The 19,469-nt window shown below is 50.5% G+C and overlaps 1 protein-coding gene across 1 annotated transcript; it reads right to left on the bottom strand.

Moving 5' to 3' along the window:
• Positions 1-1,677: 1,677 nt before the first annotated feature.
• LOC122105258 (solute carrier family 22 member 20) lies at positions 1,678-18,691 on the bottom strand. The gene is made up of 10 exons (XM_042676417.1): positions 18,314-18,691; positions 18,139-18,242; positions 15,087-15,241; positions 10,554-10,722; positions 9,286-9,409; positions 6,006-6,121; positions 3,956-4,170; positions 2,809-2,917; positions 2,509-2,715; positions 1,678-2,008 (listed from the first exon to the last, which is right to left on the bottom strand). The coding sequence occupies exons 1-10, from the start codon at positions 18,689-18,691 to the stop codon at positions 1,912-1,914; spliced, it is 1,674 nt and encodes a 557-aa protein (XP_042532351.1). The 3' UTR covers positions 1,678-1,911.
• Positions 18,692-19,469: the final 778 nt, after the last annotated feature.

Raw genomic sequence — 19,469 nt, 5'->3', positions numbered from 1 at the left:
ACCACTTGAATCGTGCCTTTCACCTGGCTTTTGATTGATTGATTGGAGGAGTCTTTGGACTTTTCTGCTTGGGCTAGCTTCAGACTGTGGTCCTCAAATCTTAGCCTGCTGATTAGCTAGGATTATAGGTGTGAACTGTTGTGCCTGGCTGCCCCCTGCCTTTTTAATTTACTCATTTGTGGAGGTGTGCCAACAACTCAAATGAGAAAGCTCACATATCTGAGTATGGTAGTGGACAGCTGTCATCCCAGCCAGACTTGGGAGGCTGAGGCAAGAGGACCAAAAATTCTTGGCCAGCCTGTGTTACATAGTAAGACCTATCTCCAAAACAAAAAACAAAATCGCCCAGAAAGCTCAGAATGAATTACTGACAAATGTTCCTGGATGTGTTCAACAGAAGATGAAGCCCATGATTCCATGGAGGGACTGAGGATTTGCTGAGTGTTGGGTCTCTGGCTAGTATTGGGAACAGAACCAGGGCATTGCACCTGCTCTGCCCCTGAGTCCCACCCCCAGCCAGTGCCAGGGCCTAATACAACTCCCTGGGGAGTCACCTCCCAGGCCCTGTTCCTGGGGCCACACTGCTAGAAGGCTGGTCTCAGAGGAACGGTAGGGACAAAGGCTCCGGCCCAGAGTGTGACATTTCTACTACCTCTGTTGTGTTACTCTTGGGCTGTAGGGGTTGAGCTGTGATATTTGATTCCAGGGCAACTACAAGAGAAATAAGCTGAGCCCTGGTAACTCATGCCTCTTATCCTAGCAACTGAGGACGCTGAGCTCTGAGGATTGCAGTTCACAGCCATCCTGGGCAAGAAAGTCAGTGATTCTTATCTCCAGTTAACCACCAAAAAGCCAGATGTTGAGCTATGGGTCAGATGGTAAAGCAAAAAAGTACAGGGACAAAGCCAGACGCTGATGGCTTATGCTTGTAATCCTAGCTACTCAGGATACTGAGATCTGAGGATCATGATTCAAAGCCAGCCTGGGTAGGAAAGTCTGTGAGATTCTTATCTCCAATTAGCAACCAGAAAACTGGAAGTGGTTCAAGTGGTAGAGTGCTAGCCTTGAGCTGAAGAGCTGAGGGACAGCGCCCAGGCCCAGAGTTCAAGCCCCACAACCATCAATAACAACAGAAAAAAAGCAAAATAGAAGAAAACTCAACTTTGGGCCAAGATTGGAATGCCCATGAATCTAGTGTCACTGGCAGTGAAAGTAAAGGTGAGGGGTGTGAGCACGTATCCAAAATGTGGGCTGGACTTCCCTGGTTCAGATGGCACTAGGTCATCCTAGGAGACTGCTGAAGAACCAGCGGTGGAAACATCTTTTATCTATTGCCCGAGTCTGGATTCACCACTCATGCAACTATGTATTGGGCCTTCTGCAAGGTCCTCTGGATTCACCACTCATGCAACTATGTATTGGGCCTTCTGCAAGGTCCTCTGGATTCACCACTCATGCAACTATGTATTGGGCCTTCTGCAAGGTCCACTTAGGGGCTACAAAGGCAGGCAAGGCCTGCTGTGGAGATGCTGTTCCCCAAAACCCCAGGAGGTAAGACACACATGTGTGCACACACACATGCACACACACACACACACACACACACACACACACACGGCAGGTTTGGAGATAGGAACAGTCAACAGTATTTTTATTATCATGAAGCACAGTCTGTGCTTTGGCCCCCTAGAGATGGTTTCCCTGGTCTTTTATCTCTTTGTGATGCAGATTATTGAGCATTCGTCTGAGAAGTCTCAGCAGTGGCTTCTGCCCCACCACCATGTCCTTTGGCTGACCTTGTTTGGAGTTCAGTGCCAGCTTCGCCCAGTATCCCTGGGAGAAACTCAGGGATGGGGAGGGCTGGGCACTGGCTGAGCTGCTGCCAGCTTATGCCAGGTTCCTCTTGGCAGCTTAGATGGTTTCCTTGAGGTGAGACGTGCCCAGCTGCTGAAGAGACATTTCTTCTCTCTTTTCTTCTGTATCTTTCTTGGAAGGACCCTCTTTGGCTCTGTTCGAATGGGAATGGAAAATGTCAGTTATCTGCTTATTTTCATCATTTGTCTATCTTGCCCATGCATCCTGGCTGGCTCCATTTTGGAGATTTTTTTTTTCAAAGTTACAACAATTTTGTCAGTGGGAAAGCATTTGAGATAAGGAGACCCTGATAAGAAAGGGGACTGGAATCTTCTATTCAATTCCCTATTCCCATGTGACTCATGCTCTTTTAAATCAATGACAGAAAAAAAATTTTTTTTAATTTACTTTGTCAGTAATGGGCCTTGAACTTCGGGCCTCCGTAGGGCCTGGGTGCTGGCCCTTTGCTTTTTCTACACAAGACTGACATTCCATCACTTGACCCACAGCTCCACTTCCTGGGCCTATTCTTGTTAGAAAGGCAACCTGGGAAGGGGGCATTGCTTGCTCTTATTTTCTGGCTCATCCTTCAAAGCTCCCACCCAGGCCTGAGCTACTTCCCTTTAGTCTCAGCCTGACAGACCCCACCCTCACCGTCTCTCCATGGCAGCGATGGTCTCCACCAGGGGCACATTGCGGGTCTCCATTAGGAAGCAGGTGACAGCCAGCCCCGCCAGCATTGAGGTGGCACCGAAGGCCACAGGTGGCAGGACTGGGTTGAACTCCCCCAGAGTGGTGATCAAGGGTGCTGCCAGACCCCCGATGCGGGCGTTGACAGAGGCGAAGCCCATCCCCATCTGCCTGTGGGAGGTGTGGAAGGGTCAGGAGCAGGCCCTGGGTGTCAGAGGGCAGGGCAGCTCTCTGCCCAGGTGCCCCAATCCCCAGTGCTCCCACCTGATCTCTGTGGGGTACAGCTCTCCTGTGAACAGGTAAATGCAGATGAAGGAGCTGGCCAGGCAGCCTTTGCCCAGGGCCGCCTGGGCGGTGCGCAGGGTCTGCATGTCTAGAGGAGAAGAAGGAGGGAGGTTGAGCTGTGGGGAGGGAGGAGGGGAGAAGGGAAGATTGGGGGAACCTCAGGAGGAGGATGGTAGGAGAGGATGCAGAAGATAAAGCCAGGGGTCAGAAGGAGGAAGAAGCTGGGCTCTAGTGGGAGATTTCCTACCATACCCAGACCTGGGCCCTACCCTGCCCTATACCATAGAAATGGCTATTATTATTATTATTATTATTATTGTCTGCTCATGCATGCCAGTACTGGGACTTGAATTGAGGGCTACTCTTGCTTAGGATTTGTTTGTTTGTTTTTTTTTGCTCTACCACTTTTTGTTGTTGGTGGGGGCGGGATTACACTGAGGACTTGGGCTATGTCCCTGAGCTTTTCTGCTCAAGGATGGCACTCAACCACTTTGCGCCACACAGCTCTACTTCTGGTTTTCTGGTGGTTAAATGGAGATAAGAGTCTTATGGAGGATTGGGAATGTGGCTTAGTGGTAGAGTGCTTGCCTAGCATGCATGAAGCCCTGGGTTCGATTCCTCAGTACCACATAAACAGAAAAAGCCAGAAGTGGTGCTGTGGCTCAAGTGGTAGAGCACTAGCCTTGAGCACAGAGAGGCTCAATGACAGTGCCCAGGCCCTGAGTTCAAGCTCCAGGACTGGCAAAAAAAAAAAAAGAGTCTTATGGACTTTCCTGCCTGGACTGGCTTTGAACCGTGATCCTCAGATCTCAGCCTCCTGAGTAGCTAGGATTACAGGTATGAGCCATTGGAAGCTGGCATTTGTGTGCATCTGTATGCCAGTGCTCACAGCTATAATCCTAGCTACTCAGGAGGCTGAGATCTGAGGATTACGATTCAAAGCCAGTCTGTGCAGGAAAAGTCCGTGAGACTCTTATCTCCAATTAAGCACCAGAAAACTAGAAGTGGTGCTGTGGCTCAAGTGGTAGAGCACTAGCCTTGTGCTGAAGAGCTGAATAACAGTGCCCAGGCCCAGAGTTCAAGCCCCACCACGGACCAGAAAAAAAAAAAAAAAGCAACAGCTCACCTTCTGGCACAAACATGTTGGCAATGACCATGAGCCCAGCCAGAAAGAGGAAGGAAGCCACTGTGGCCCGGCGGCCAACATAAATCATGGTGGTGGTGGCCACCAGCATGGCGGGGATGTCAATTAGGCCAAACAGAGCCTGCACCAGGTAGATGTTCAGTCCAAACTTCTGCAGGTCCATGGCCACGCCGTAGTAAGCCACGGAGTTAGAAAACCTGGAAAAGGTGGCAGAACGGTCATATTTCACCCATGGCTCACTGACCCACCCAGGGCAGGGGACACTGGATGCATGCATGACACAGGACTCCTTTGCTCAGGGAGTTCAACGCTCCTGATTGTCCACGACATCCCCTCCTGATCTCCCACGTGTCTGACTTTGGCTTTGAAATCCAGACTTCTCCTTCTACATCTTGAACACAGGCCCTGAGTTCAAGGCCCACTACTCATACAAAGAAAAGGATTTCAAGTCTTGGAGTTGGAATTCATGGCCTGCTTCTTCTCAGCAGGCAAAGGAAGGTGAGGAAGTAGAGGAGGAAGGGCATCACGAATCTTTCTTTTCCTGAACTGAGGTCTTTTGGGCTCTCCCACTGCCCAGGGTCAGGCTACCCTGCAGAAGGCTTCTCCACCTCCAGGGTGGGGTAACCCCTCATTCTGGGTGCCCCCAAACCACCAGACTGCAAAGACTAAGAACTTTCCCTGCTCAGAAGACACTATGTAGAAAATGAACTATGAAATTGTGGACAAGGACAGGAGGGGGTAACTGGAAGAAGGTGAAGGAAGGGGGTGACATTGTCCAAAAAAAATAATATGCAGGGGCTGGGAAGGTGGCTCAGTGGTAGAGCACTTGCCTTGCATGACTGAGGCCTTGGGTTCCATTCCTCAGCACCACATAAGCAAAAAGAAAAAAGCTGGAAGTGGCGCTGTGGCTCAAGTGGTAGAACGCTAGCCTTGAGCTGAAGAGCTGAGAGACAGCGCCCAGGCCCAGAGTTCAGGCCCCACAACTGCACCCCCCCCAAAAAAAAAAAAAGTAATGTGCAGGATGATAGTGGCTCACGCCTGTAATCCTAGCTACTCAGGAGGCTGAGATCTGAGGATCGCAGTTCAAAGCCAGTCCAGGCAGAAAAGTCTGTGAGAGTCTTTTTTTTTTTTTTTTGTTGGTCGTGGGGCTTGAACTCTGGGTCTGGGCGCTATTCCTCAGCTCTTCAGCTCAAGGCGAGTGCTCTACTACTTAAGCTATAGTGCCACTTCCGGTTTTCTGGTAATTTATTGGAGATAAGAGTCTCACTGTCTTTCTTGATCCTCAGATCTCAGCCTCCGGAGTAGCTAGGATTACAGGCATAAGCCATCTGCACCCAGGTGTGAGACTTATACCTGCAATTAACTATCACAAAAGCAGAAGTGAAGCTTTGGTTCAAAGTGCTAGAGTACTAACCTTGAGCAAAACAGCTCAGGGACAATGTCCAGGCCCTGAGTTCAAGCCCCATGACAGAAGAAGAAGAAGAAGAAGAGGAGGAGGAAAAAGAGGAGGAGGAAGAGGAAGAAGAGGAGGAGGAAAAGAAAAAAATTTCCTATTACCTGATTTATGAAATAGTAACCCCTTTGTATAACACCCTAATTATAACAATTTTTGAAAAATGGTTTGGTTGCCAGGTGCTGGTGGCTCACGACTGTAATCCTAGCAACTTAGGAGGCTGAGATCTGAGGATCACGGCTCAAAAACCAGCCCAGGTAGGAAAGTCTATGAGATTCATCTCCAATTAATCACCAGAAAACCGGAATTGGTGCTGTGGCTTAAGTGGTAGAGCACTCACCTTGAGCTGAAGAGCTCAGGGACAGCGCCCAGGCCCAGAGTTCAAGTCCCACGACCAAAAAAAAAAAAAAAAGAGAGAGAGAGAGAGAAAAGTCTATGAGAGTCTTATCTCAGATGAAGTAGGTCTGTGGCTCAAGTGGTAGAGAACCAGCCTTGAGCACAAAAGCCAAGGGAGAGTGTAAGGCCCTGACTTTACACTCCAGCACTAGCACCTACCCAAAAGCACGGCCCATCACTTACCACACCATCATGAGACAGCACGTGACCTTACGGATGGCTGGGGTTCGAAAGAGATCCAAGATGGAGCTGGAGGTGCGCACATTTGCAAACTTGCTGTGGATGTAGGAGCTTACCACCTGGGTGCAAAATATCTGATCAGGGAGAGCAAAGGACCTGGGGCCCACGTTACCATAGGAGTGCCTTCATCTGAGGAAAGGAGGGCCACAATTTGTACCTTCTAGTAAGGTGGCCAGCTCTAGTCTCCAGTGGACAGCTGGCTCCAGCTAATCTGCTTTCAGGGGCTTTGAGATGCCCCATGGGCTCCTAGGCCTGCTCTTATATTCCTGAGATTCTGTGGTTGCGTAGGGACCCTCATCCCATTCCTCAAGTAGACTGAGATAGTGTCAGACAGTGGTTAAAAATGGATCTGAAAGCCAGACACCGGTGGCTCATGCCTGTAATCCTGGCTGCTCAGGAGGCCGAGAACTGAGGATCATGATTTGAAGCCAGCCTGGGCAGGAAAGTCCATAAGACTCTTATTTCCAATTAACCACCAGAAAACTGTAAGTGGCACAGAGGCTGAGATCTGAGGATCATGGTTTGAAGCCAGCCAGGGCAGAAAAGCTTAGGAGACGCTTTTCTCCAGTTAACTACCCAAAGAAGCCAAAACCCAAGTGGTAGAGTGCTAGCCTTGAGCAAAGCAACAACAAAACAAAAATATATTAAAGACAAAAAACAAAAACTCAGGGGGCTGGGAAGGTGGCTCAGTGGTAGAGCGCTTGCCTTGCACACATGAGGCCCTGAGTTCAATTCCTCAACACCACATAATCAGAAAAAAAAAGCCGGAAGTGGTGCTATGGCTCAAGTGGTAGAGTTGAGCTGAAGAGCTGAGGGACAGCACTCAGGCCCAGAGTTCAGGCCCATGACTGGACCCCCGCCTCCCAAAAAAAAAAACAGAACTCAGGAACAGCAGCATTCAGGCCCTGAGTTCAAGTCCTAGGATCAGTACACACACACACACACACACACACACACACACACACGCTTCTGAGTGAACGTGTCATGACCCCATTGTATGTTCATAGGCAAATTACCTGATCCATTTGCATTTTAACTCCTCACTGGCAAAAATGAGACATTTAGTGAGATTCTATGCATATGTCAAGGCATTAGTACCGTGCCTTGCGTGGAGCTAAATAAATAGTATTGCATTACTAATCAGCTGGCTGGCTTCTTTTGCTGGGCCTGGACAGAAAATGTGAATAGGTGAGAATTAGCCCTTCTAATGGGTGCAGTGCTGGGCCCTTGGGCACAGGAGGCCTTGGGGCTGGACTGGCAGACTTGAGCCTTGAGCCGAGCGCTACAAGCCTATTGCACCGGCCTTCAGAAGCCAGTGATTTATAGCTCTAGGCACACAGTGGGAACTGCTCTGTGCTTTAACCACCAGCAAGCTGAGCAGCACATAGCAGCTTCCAGCAGCAGTGACTTAAGAGTACAGCAGGTAGCACCTGCTAGTGTTCAGTTCCCGATTCGGTCTTAAGTATTAAGATCCTAGTTTTGTTTTGTTTTTTTGGCTCCGGTCGTGGGGCCTGAACTCTGGGCCTGGGCACTGTCCCTCAGCTCTTCAGCTCAAGGCTGGCGCTCTACCACTTGAGCCACAGCACCACTTCCGGCTTTTTTCCTTTTGCTTATGTGGTGCTGAGGAATCGAACCCAGGGCCTCAGGCATGCAAGGCAAGCGCTCTACCACTGAGCCACCTTCCCAGCCCCTAAGATCCTGGTTTTAAAAGTTGTTAGTGTTACAGCTCTTCAGGCCTAGAGTGTCAGGACCACTGGCCCTGTTAACAGCTCTTAAGCCTTGACAATAGCAGACTATTGGCTCTAAGTGCTTGGCCCTCTAGAACTCCTCCAGCAACCAGGACCCACAGACTCCTGACTTTGGCTCCTTACAACCTTACAGCTCAGGAGTCTGAGCTCTCTGCTGTCCCCTCACCTTCTGTCATTTTGTATACCACAGCTCTTATCAGGTTTCCTCATTACCACCTCTCCCACTGTCACTGCCACCTCCACTGGTAGACTGCTTGCCTTGCATGCATGAGGCCCTGGGTTCGATTCCTCAGCACCACATAAGCAGGAGAAGCTGGAAGTGGCGCTGTGGCTCAAGTGGTAGAGCTAGCCTTGAGCTGAAGAGCTGAGGGACAGCGCCCAGGCCCAGAGTTCAGGCCCACAACCAAAAAAAAAAAAAAAAAAAAAAAACCCGAGCATTAAAAGGTTCTTTACAATAAAGGTTTTATGAAAATGCAGCACAGAATTAACAACCTTAATAGCATTAAACAGTACTTAGTAGTATTTAACAATGCTTGATACTGTATAATTCCTGCCCAGTGCCCAGGGAGAGGGGTCCCTCTGTTCTGTCTCACATATCCACAGTAAAAAATAGTTATCTGATAATAACTGGCATTTATTTTTTTTTCTTTCTTTTTTTTGTCGGTCATGGGGCTTGAACTCTGGGCCTGAGCAGTGTCCCTCAGCTCTTCAGCTCAAGGCTAGCACTCTACCACTTGAGCTACTGCGCCACTTCCGGTCTTCTGGTGGTTTATTGGAGATAAGAGTTTCATGGACTTGGGCTGGGAAGTTGGCTCAGTGGTAGGAGCGCTTGCCTTGCATGCCTGAGGCCCTGGGTTCGATTCCTCAGCACCACATAAGCAAAAGGAAAAAAGCCGGAAGTGTTGCTGTGGCTCAAGTGGTGGAGCGCCAGCCTTGAGCTGAAGAGCTGAGGGACAGTGCCCAGGCCCAGAGTTCAGGACCCACGACCGGACCCAAAAAAAAAAAGAGTTTCATAGACTTTCCTTGCCTGGGCTGGCTTTGAACCGCGATCCTCAGATCTCAGCCTCCTGAGTAGCTAGGATTATAGGAGTGAGCCACCAGCGCCCAACCATTAATAATTCGTATTTAGAATGACACTTTGTCATTGGTTTTCCAGTATTTTTACTTTGTGATTACTATTTAAAATTTTTCATTTTTATTCACATTCTGACAGGATGTCAATGTGGATGAGATTATTTCCTAATGACACCGATGAGTAAATGAATGAGTGCAATAGATCAGCCATTTGTCCCAGGTCACACAGCCATTCAGGGCTGATTGGGCATCTGCCTAGAGCCTTCTCTGCCCTGTGCATTCCCAGCCTCAATTCCTGGATGGCAAGTGAGTGTTGAGAAACTAACCAAATCCCAGTAGGACTGGGGGCTGCCAGGAAGACAGAAGCTCATTCCTTGCTTCCTTCCTCACCCACCACTTGCCTCTGAGGTCAGCCTGTCCCCTTCTTCCCGTCTTCCATTCATTGCTGCTACCTTCTGCAAGTTCTGCACAGCCTGCTGCGACCTGCCATGTAGAAGGAGCCATCGGGAAGACTCTGGAAGCCACCTGGGACAGGAAGAGGAAAAAGAAGATCTGGGAAGGTGGCTCAGTGGTAGACTGCTTGCCCTGCATGCATGAGGCCCTGGGTTCCATTCCTCAGCACCACATAAGCAGAAAAAGCTGGAAGTGGTGCTGTGGCTCAAGTGGTAGAACGCTAGCCTTGAGCTGAAGAGCTGAGGGACAGCGCCCAGGCCCAGAGTTCAGGCCCCACAACCAACAAAAAAGAAAGGAAGGAAGGAAGGAAGGGAAGGAAGGAAGGAAGGGGAAAAAGAAGGCCCAGGGCTGAGTGGGGCTCATTCCCCTCTCCAAACCCAATTCTGAGGATCATAGTTCAAAGACAGCCAGAAAAATCACCAAGATTCTTATCTCTATGCAGCAAACAGAAGTGGAACTGTGGTAGAGCTCCTGCCTTGTGCAAAAGATCCAAACGAGAGCATGAGGCCATGAGCTTAAGCTCCGGTACCAGCACACACACACAAAGATGAAGTGCTCCACTGTTTTTGAATTAGGAAGACACCTTCCCTTTCTCCCTTTCTTCCTTCCTTCCTTCCTTGCTTCCTTTCTTTTTCTTTCTTTTTCATTTATTTATTTTTGTAGCAGATCGTACAGAGACAACAGCATGCCCAGCATTGTATCTGGCTCTGACAGTGGCTGTTGGTCTTGAATGAATCATAGACTCACTCTCAGCTGTACCTCAGTTGCCTTAAACTAAGCATCATGGGGTCATTGTGAGGCACAAAGGATTTGATGAAGGCAAAAATCACTCAGCAAGGGGCTGGGAATGTGGCTTAAGCCCTGGGTTCAATTCTTCAATACCACATACACAGAAAAAGCTGGAAGTGTCACTGTGGTTCAAGTGGTAGATTGCTAGCCTTGAGCAAGAGAAGCTCAGGGAAGTACCCAGGCCCTGAGTTCAAGCCTCAGGACTGATATATATATATATATATATATATATATATTACTCAGCATGTTCTAGAACCCCTTGCTTATGGGACAGGTTTTACCAAAGCTTCCTTGACTCCATTCACCAGTTCTGGGGACCCTGTGTGACCCCCCCAAGTCCAGAAAGTCCCAGCCACTACACACCTCCCCTTTCCATGGGGGCCACACAAGGGACCCACCCTTCAGCATTCCACTTTGCTGAACGTACCAAGAATAGAGGAAAAAGATCAGGAAAGGAGCAGATACAGCAAACTGCAGCCACCGCCAAGGGCGGATCAGGTACGCCACTCCTGCCAGGATGAGCTGGCCCATGGTGAAGGAGTAGCCCAGCAAGATGCCCGCCACAGTGCGGCCCCGGGTGGGCATCCACTCCACAACTGTAGAGGAAACACAGGCATGCTCAGCCGGACTTGTCTATCAGATGGTTGTTTAATCACCCCAGCCCTTTTCACCACAGTGGCCCCTTAAACTCATCCCAAGATTCATTTAGAATAAGCATCCCTGGGCTGGGAAGGTGGCTCAGTGGTAGAGCGCTTGCCTTGCATGCCAGAGGCCCTGGGTTCGATTCCTCAGCACCACATAAGCAAAAGAGAAAAAAGCCAGAAGTGGCACTGTGGCTCAAGTGGTAGAGCTCTAGCCTTGAGCTGAAGAGCTGAGGGACAGTGCCCAGGCCCAGAGTTCAGGCCCCACGACCGGACCCAAAAAAAAAAAAAAGAATAAGCATCCCTACCTCACTCCATATACCCAGGGGGAGGGCCAAAGAACCCACCAGAACCAATGACATGACAGAAGCTTAAATTCATGGGACCTGAATCTTAGTGTAGAGAAATGCTACACTAGAAGTAATAAAATGAAAAACTAGAAGAAATCAAATGAAGGTTTAACAAATTTAACTCATAAAAATGAGAAATATGATCCAAGCACTGGTGGCTTGCACCTGTAATCCTAACTACTCAGGACCGAGGTTCAAAGCCAGCCTGGGCAGGAAAAGTCCGTGAGACTCTTATCTCCAATAAACCACTCAGAAAACCAGAAGTGGCACTGTGGCTCAAGTGGTAGAGCACTAGCCTTGAGCTGAAGAGCTGAGGGACAGCGCCCAGGCCCAGGCATGACCAACAAAAAGAGAGAGAGAGAGAGAGAGAGAGAGAGAAACGAAGCCATAAAGTCAGGAGAGGAAGAGAGAGCCAGAGAGACAGAGACAGGGACAGAGAGCTAAAGAGACAGAGAAGGAGGAGGACGAGGAGGAAGAAGAAGAGAAGGAGGAGAAAAGATAAAAAGGAAAAATTTTGTAACTTAATAAGATACCATTGCATTGGAAGAGTTCTTACAAACCAATAGAAAAATGACCAAAAGCCAAAAGAAAAATGGGTGTCAATGGTTAATGCCTGCAATCCAGTTTACCCAGGAGGCTGAGATCTGAGGATCACAGTTTGAAGCCCAGCCCAGTCAGGGAAGTCCATGAGACTCTTATTTCCAAGTAACCACAAAAAGCCAGAAATGGAGCTGTGTCTCAAATGGTAGAGCACTAGCCTTGAACACAAAAGCTCAGCAACAGCAGCGAGGCCCAGAGTTCAAACTCTAGGACAGGAGGAAAAAAAGTCAAAAAATGCAAAGGATCAGTAGAGAAGGAAATAAAATAGTTCTTAACTGTAAGAAAACATTCTCGACCTCATGCAAAGACAAAAATGCAAATCTTTAACAATAGCACAGTCTGGAACACCTTAAACATCCACCCATGGGGGACTGGTTAAGTAAGTTAGGACATATCTGTACAAGAAAGCCACAAAAGCTGGTGCTGGTGGCTCACATGTAATCCTAGCTACTCGGGAGGCTGAGAGCTGAGAATCACGGTTCAAGCTAGCCCAGGCAGGAAAGTCTCTCATCTCCAGTAAACCACCAGAAAACTGAGAGCTCTAGCCTTGATCTAACGAGCTGAGGGACAGTGCCAAGGCCCAGAGTTCAAACCCCATGACCGACCAAAGAAAAAGAAAGAAAGGAAGGAAGGAAGGAAGGAAGGAAGGAAGGAAGGAAAGCAAGCAAGCAAGCAAGCAAGCCAGCCACAACAAATTAGCAGGGACATTGCTTTCTAGTGGCAATGAGCATGCATGTGCCATCTGCCAACAAGTCCTGTTGTTTCTGCCTTCACAATTTCACCCCATCTGTGTCTGCTCCGCTGCCACCTCCTGGTCTGGTTTCGCCTCTGCTCTTCCTGAGACAGCAGTGGCCTCTTACCTGGCCTTCCTGCTTCTGGTTTGGTATCATGTAACAGTGACCAAGGCGATCGGTCAGGTTTCAGATCCTAAATCAGGTCTTTTCTCAGCTCAGAATCCTCTAGCATCTCCTGTCTCATTCAGAGTTAAAAAACCACACTCTTTAAAGTGGCTCACGCGGGCTGGGAAGGTGGCTCAGTGGTAGAGCGCTTGCTTTGCATGCCTGAGGCCCTGGGTTTGATTCCTCAGCACCACATAAGAAAAAAGAAAAAAAGCCCAAAGTGGCACTGTGGCTCAAGTGGTAGAGCGCTAGCCTTGAGCTGAAGAACTGAGGGACAGCGCCCAGGCCCAGAGTTCAGGCCCCACAACTGGATCAAAAATAAATAAATAAAGTGGCCCACGCCTGTAATCCTAGCTGCTCAGGAAGCTGAGATATGAGAATCTTAGTTGGAAGCCAGCTTGGGCAGGAAAGTCCACAGGACTCTTATCTCCAATTAACCTGTAAAAAGTCAGTGGTAGAGGTATGGCTCAAGTGGTAGAGCGCTAGTCTTGAGCTAAAAAGAGTACATGGCCCTGAATTCAAGCCCTAGTACTGGTACACACAAAAAAAGTGGCCAAGTATCTCCCATCGTCCTCCTGGTCCCTAGGACTTCCCCTCCCCACTCCTCCCCCTCCTGTGACCTCATCTGTCATAAATATACCCAACTCTGCTTCAGCCACAGGGACCTCTTTGCTCTTGAGCCTGGGCACAAGCTGCTCCTGTAGGAGGGACTTGCCTTTCCCTCTGCCTGGAATTCCTTCCTTCATGCCTTGGCAGGGCTCACTCACTCTGATAACTGCAATTTAAACTGCAGACTTTGGGGCTGGGAAGGTGGCTCAGTGGTAGAGCGCTTGCCTTGCATGCATGAGGCCCTGGGTTCGATTCCTCAGCACCACATAAGCAGGAAAAAAAAAAAGCTGGAAGTGGCACTGTGGCTCAAGTGGTAGAGCACTAGCCTTGAGCTGAAGAGCTGAGGGACAGTGCCCAGACCCAGAGTTCAGGCCCACAACCGGACCAAAAAAATAAAAAATAAAAAAATAAACTGCAGACTTGGGTGAGGAATGTGGCTTAGTGGTAGAGTGCTTGCCTAGCATGCACGAAGACTTGGGTTTGATTCCTTAGTACCACATAAACAGAAAAAGCCAGAAGTGGTGCTGTGGCTTAAGTGGTAGAGTACTAGCCTTGAGCAAAAGCTCAGGGACAGTGCTCAGACCCTGAGTTCAAACCCCAGGACTGGAAAAAAAAAGTCTGTAGACTAGCTGGGCATTGGTAGCTTACACCTGTAATCCTAGCTACTCAGGAGACTGAGATCTGAGAATTAAGGTTTAAAGCTAGACCAAGGAAGAAAGGTCCATGAGACATTTATATCCAAAAAAGCCAGAAGTGGAGCTGTGGCTCAAGTGGTAAAGTTCTAGCCTTGATCAAAAAACTCAGGGATAGTGTCCAGGCCCTTGAGTTCAAGCTCCAGTATCAGCGCAACAAACAACAAACAAATACAAATAGTTATGGACGGCTCCCTTGTACCAAGCCATTGCCATTTTTACCCATTTGGTAGGGGCTCAGGTTCCCACTGGCACTGATCGCCTTCTGTGTGTGTGTGTGTGCCCGTGCGCGCGTGTGCTGGTACTGTGACTTGAACTCAGAGCCTTTTACTCTCGTTGGGCTTTTTTGCTCAAGGCTAGTGTTCTACCGTTTGAGCCACAGCTCCACTTCCAGGTTTTTGGTGGTTAAACAGAGGTAAGAGTCTCATATACTTTACTACCTGGGCTGACTTCAAAGATGAACCTCACATCTCAGCTTCGTGAGCAGCTAGGATTACAGGCATGAGCCACTGGTGCCTAGCTGTTTTTTTCCGTTTTAGATAACTGAGGGTGGTGGCTGTTTCTCAGTGCTGGTCCCAGGAGCAAGCTAAGTAGCTTAGGTAAAGCACAGGCGTGGGTGGGTCTGTGTCCAGGGTGGATTTTCTGCTACCCCACAATGCTTTCTGCCAGGACCTCCTGGGACCTGCTAGCTAGAAAGAGGGCTGAGCCTGGTGTGCTAAAGGCTTTGTCTCTACCCAAAGAAAGCAGCAGCCTTGCAAGCCTAGCTGAAGCCCACCCTGCTTAGAGCCCAGAGACTTCGGAGCTGCCTGCAGCCCTGGGCACTATCATAGCTCACCTCTGTGATTCCCCTACACCTGGCACCCAGCAGGCACTTAGTACATGATCGTGTTGACTAACGCACAGATTAAATAACCCACAGCTCCTCAGTTTACAGATTAGGAAACTAAAACCCACAAGAGGGAAAGGCCACCAGGTCCTATCACTAGCTAGCTGCTGGCAGGGCCGTGATCTGAGAATGGGGGGGTGTCTCCTGGGTCTGGACCCCAGATGGTCAACTGAGATCCTAGATGAGAATCCCAACAACGCGAAATAAGATGGGCCACATGGGGCCGCCACCCCCCTGACTCCAGCGCCCCCAGGCCCTCAGAGCCCCGCTGGGGTGCACTCACCTAGGGAGAGGGAGTTGAGGATGATGCCGGAGAAGGTCATGCCCATCAGGAACCGGGAGACGCAGTACGCGCTGAAGGAGTCCACCAACGCCGTGGCAGCCCCCGAAACCGCCAGCTGCAGGTATGACCAGATTAGGGGGGCCTTGCGGCCCAGCCTGAGCCCAGGGAACAAGCAGAGCATTAGGGTTCTGGGAGCAAGCTGCCTGCCTCCAGCCATTCTCTCTCATACGGGGGCATCAAGGCCGGGAAGGGAAAGCTGGGGTGCCTGGTAAAAGCCAGCCCTCAAAACAGGACCCATAATTTCCAGGTTCAAGGCAATGGTTCCGAGGCTGGTCAGAGAGGGGAGGAAATAGTGGGGAAGGAAATTGGAGAGATTTACCCTGGACACTGGTGGCACATACCTGTATTCTTAGCTATTCAGGAGACTGAGATCTGAGGGTTGTGGTTTGAAGCCAGCCTGGGTAGGAAAGCCCCTGAGACTCTTATCTCTCATTAACCACCAAAGAGTGGAACTGTGGGTCAAATGGTAGACCACCAGCTTGGAGCAAAAAAGCTAAGGAACAGCCTCCAAGTCCTGAGTTTAAGATCCAGTAGTGACAACTAGCCCCCCCAAAATTGAGAGAGATAGAAAGAGGCAGAGACAGACAGAGGGAGAGAGAGATTGGCTCCAGGTCACATAAAGCCAGAGATTCTACAAAGACCAGAGGTAGGGGTAGCAGGGAGAGAGGGGGTAACCTGAGCATGTTCTGGGTAGAAGGGCGCTTCAGCCTAGAAATAGCAGGGAGTGTGGGGGAGAGGTCCCCCAGGCTGCAGAGGAAGGACCCAGGATCCGGTCTACCAAGAGACTGATCATTAAACAGTGGGTGAGAAGGGTCCAAGACCAAGGACGCGGGGTTAACTACACTCTGGCTGCGGCATTGCTCCCTTGCAAAGGTGGGTTCAGGGGGAGAGGACAGAGTCCAAGAAGGGGGTGCCAGTGTTTCCTTACCACGTATCCTAAGACATACTCATTCCTACCTTCCTTTCTTGGGGAGGAAGATGTGTCACATGGGACAAGGGCCATGTCAGCCTTGCTATGAAGGGTCTGAGGTGGGAAGCACAGGGCTTTCTACAATCTGGGGAGTGGGGTCTGGAGTCCAGCAGCCCTCTCACCTGAACAGAGCGGGAGGGAAGAGGGCAGAAGACAGAAGAGAGGAGGAAGAGTAGGGAAGGCAGGGGTGGAGGTAGAGGAGCGGACTTCGTCAGAGCCTTTGCCAGGCTGCATGGTCTGAGGGTGGGGTGTGGCTATGGAGGGGTAGCCCATCCACACATCAGATGCAATGGGAACACTAAGAATCCAGGAGGTCATCGGAGGCCGGAGGCTGGCCTCTGTAATCCTAGATCCTAGCTATGCAGGCAGTGAGATCTGAGGATTGCAGTTTGAAGCTAGCCTGGGCAGGAAAATCCATGAGATTATTTCTTCTTCTTCTTCTTCCTCTTCTTCTTCTTCCTCCTGCTCCTCCTCCTCCTTCTTCTTCTTCTCCTTCTTCTTCTTCTTTTTGTCCTGAGGCCTGAACTCGGGGCCTGGGTGCTGTCATTCAGCTCTTCAGCTCAAGGCTAGCACTCTACCACTTGAGCCACAGCGCCATTTCCAGCTTTTCCTGCTTATGTGGTGCTGAGGAATCAAACCCAGAGCTTCATGCAGGCAAGGCAAGCGCTCTACCACTGAGCCACCTTCCCAGCCCTCCGTGAGGTTCTTATTTCAAATGAATTACAAAAAAATGCCAGAAATGGAGCTATGGCTGAAATGGTAGAGTGCTAGCCTTGAGCAAGAAAAGCTCAGAGACAGCGTCCTGGCCCTGAGTTCAAGCCCTAGAACTGCTGTGCAGGTGTGCAGGCATACACACACACACACACACACACACACACACACACACACACACACACACACACGAATCCAAAGGTTTCCAAAGTGGAGACAAAGTCAGGGGCTAGACCATGTGTGGATGTACTAGGACTTGTATAATAAAAATGGGGGCAAGGCTGGGAATGTGGCTTAGTAGTAGAGTGTTTGCCTAGCATGCATGAAGCCCTGGGTTCAATTCCTCAATACCACATAAACAGAGGAAGCTGGAAGTGGCACTGTGGCTCAGGTAGTAGAGTGCTAGCCCTGAGCACAGAAAGGCTCAGGGACAGCGCCCAGGTCCTGAGTTCAAGCTCCAGGACTGGCAAAAAAAAAGGTGGGGGGGCTGGGGGCTGGTAGGCCATGCCTATAATCCTAGCTACTGAGAAAGCTGAGATTTGAAGATCACAGTTAAGGACAGCCTGGTCAGGAAAGTCTGTGAGATTCTTTTTTTTTTTTTGGGGGGGGGGGGGTCAGTCGTGGGGCTTGAACTCTGGGCCTGGGCACTGTTCCTCAGTTCTTCAGCTTAAGGCAAGCGCTCTACCACTTGAGCCACAGTGCCACTTGTGGCTTTTTCTGCTTTTGTGGTGCTGAAGAATCAAAACCAGGGCAAGCATACAAGGCAAGCACTCTACCACTGAGCCACCTCCGCAGCCCTAGATTCTTATCTCTAATTGTCTACCAAAAAGCTAGAAGTAGAGATGTGGCTTAAGTGGTAGAGTGCCAGCTAAGTAAGGGAGTGAGTCCTGGCCCTTAATTCAAGCTATAATACTGACATGAAAAAAAAAGAAAAGCCGGGTGCCAGTGGCTCACACCTATAATCCTAGCTACTCAGAAGGTTCAGATCTGAGGATTGTGGTTCAAAGCCAGCCTGGGCAGGAAAGTCCATGAGACTCTTATCTCCAATGAACCACCAGAAAACCAAAAGTGGAGCTATGGTTCAAGTGGTAGAGCGCTTGCCTTGAGCTGAAGTCCAAGCTGAGGGACAGCGCCCAAGTCAAGAGTTCAAGCCCCACAATTGACCAAAAAAAAAGTTCAGAGACAGAGCCCAGGCCCTGAGTTCAAGTTCCATGACAGCCCAAAGAAATTTAAACACCAAATGAAGGCTGTGGCCTAGGGCTTTTTGGCTCTTGCTTTGAGTCTGGGGCCCCCTCAATCCCCAGGGCTCACCTGTCCGCCAGGCCGCCAAACACAGCGGCTCCCACTAGCACTCCAGCCATGTAGACAGACTGCGCCAGGTCGGGGAGGCTGCGGGCCTCGCACACGAGATCCCACTGCAAGCGAAGAGGGGACCCTCAGCCTTGGCCATGGGAAGCAGCCGCCATGCCTCCCAGCCCCCTCTGACCTCCATCGCGATGGTAGATGGGAAGACACTGCGATCGTAGACCCAGCCTTCCTTGCATGGCTCTGTGGCTGCCTGGTGGACGGAGGTGGTGTTGGGGCTCAGGAGGGCCCACTGAGGCTCCATGAAGCGCTGGCATGGCTCAGGGACCCCATGCTGGTCCAGGGGGACCACGGCCCTCAGCCAGGCCACTGAGTCATTGGTGGTGGCCCCCGTGTGGTTGGTGGGGTGCCGACAGTAGTGGGGGGGCACGGCAGCTGTGAAGTTCTGTAGGAAGGTGTGGCAGGCCAGCAGGGCACAGGGCAGCAGCAGCAGGGTGGTGTAGACCAGCTGGAAGCACCCCACGCCGCCCAGGGCATCCAGCAGGTCTGTGAAGGCCATGGCCACAGCTCCTAGCCAAGGCTCAGCCAGCACTGGCCTTATGTAAAGGGGCCAGGGAGAGGGCAGGGAGGGGGCAGGGGAGAGGTGAGGCGGGGAGGGGGAGGATCAGGCCAGGGGTTAGGACCACAAATGCTCTGGGTCCAGCAGCTCAGAAGGGTCCAGTTACACCTCACAGGAGGCCGTGATTATCCCCACATCTGCATGGCTCCCTCCCCAGACCTCTTCTTCAAGTCTCTCTCCACTCTAGAGGCTCACCTTGCAGCCCACTACCCAAACCAACAGGCTCAGCGGCCCTGCTTCCGGCCCTCCCCACAGGACCCAAGGGTGAACGAGGCCTGGGACCCATTCCCTTTTTTCCGGAGGCCATGATGAGGCGCAGGAGCCCCAAATCCAGCCTCAGCAGTCCCCAGCTCTGTCAGCAGACTTGAAATCACAGCAGGAGCCATAAGTGTTCAGAGATGAGAGGGGGGCCGATGACTATGGCTGCTCGCTTTTCTCCGCTCCAGGACGTCAGGGACTCGACTGCACAGGAGACACTTTAAAAATGCCCCCATGAGGGATGGGAAGGTGGCTCAGTGGTACAGTGCTTGCCTCACATGCATGAAGTCCTAGGTTCAATTCCTCAGCACCACATAAATAGAAAAAGCCAGAAGTGGATCTGCGGCTCAAGTGGTAGAGCGCTAGCCTTGAGCTGAAGAGCTGAGGGACAGCGCCCAGGCCCAGAGATCAGGCCCCATGACCAAAAAAAAAAAAAAAATGCACCCATGAGCTTGGTATT

The sequence above is a fragment of the Dipodomys spectabilis genome, unplaced genomic scaffold (assembly GCF_019054845.1).
Source record: "Dipodomys spectabilis isolate Male_0828 unplaced genomic scaffold, ASM1905484v1 ptg000030l, whole genome shotgun sequence".
Taxonomy (NCBI): domain Eukaryota; kingdom Metazoa; phylum Chordata; class Mammalia; order Rodentia; family Heteromyidae; genus Dipodomys; species Dipodomys spectabilis.
This window is presented reverse-complemented; position numbering and strand designations above follow the sequence as displayed.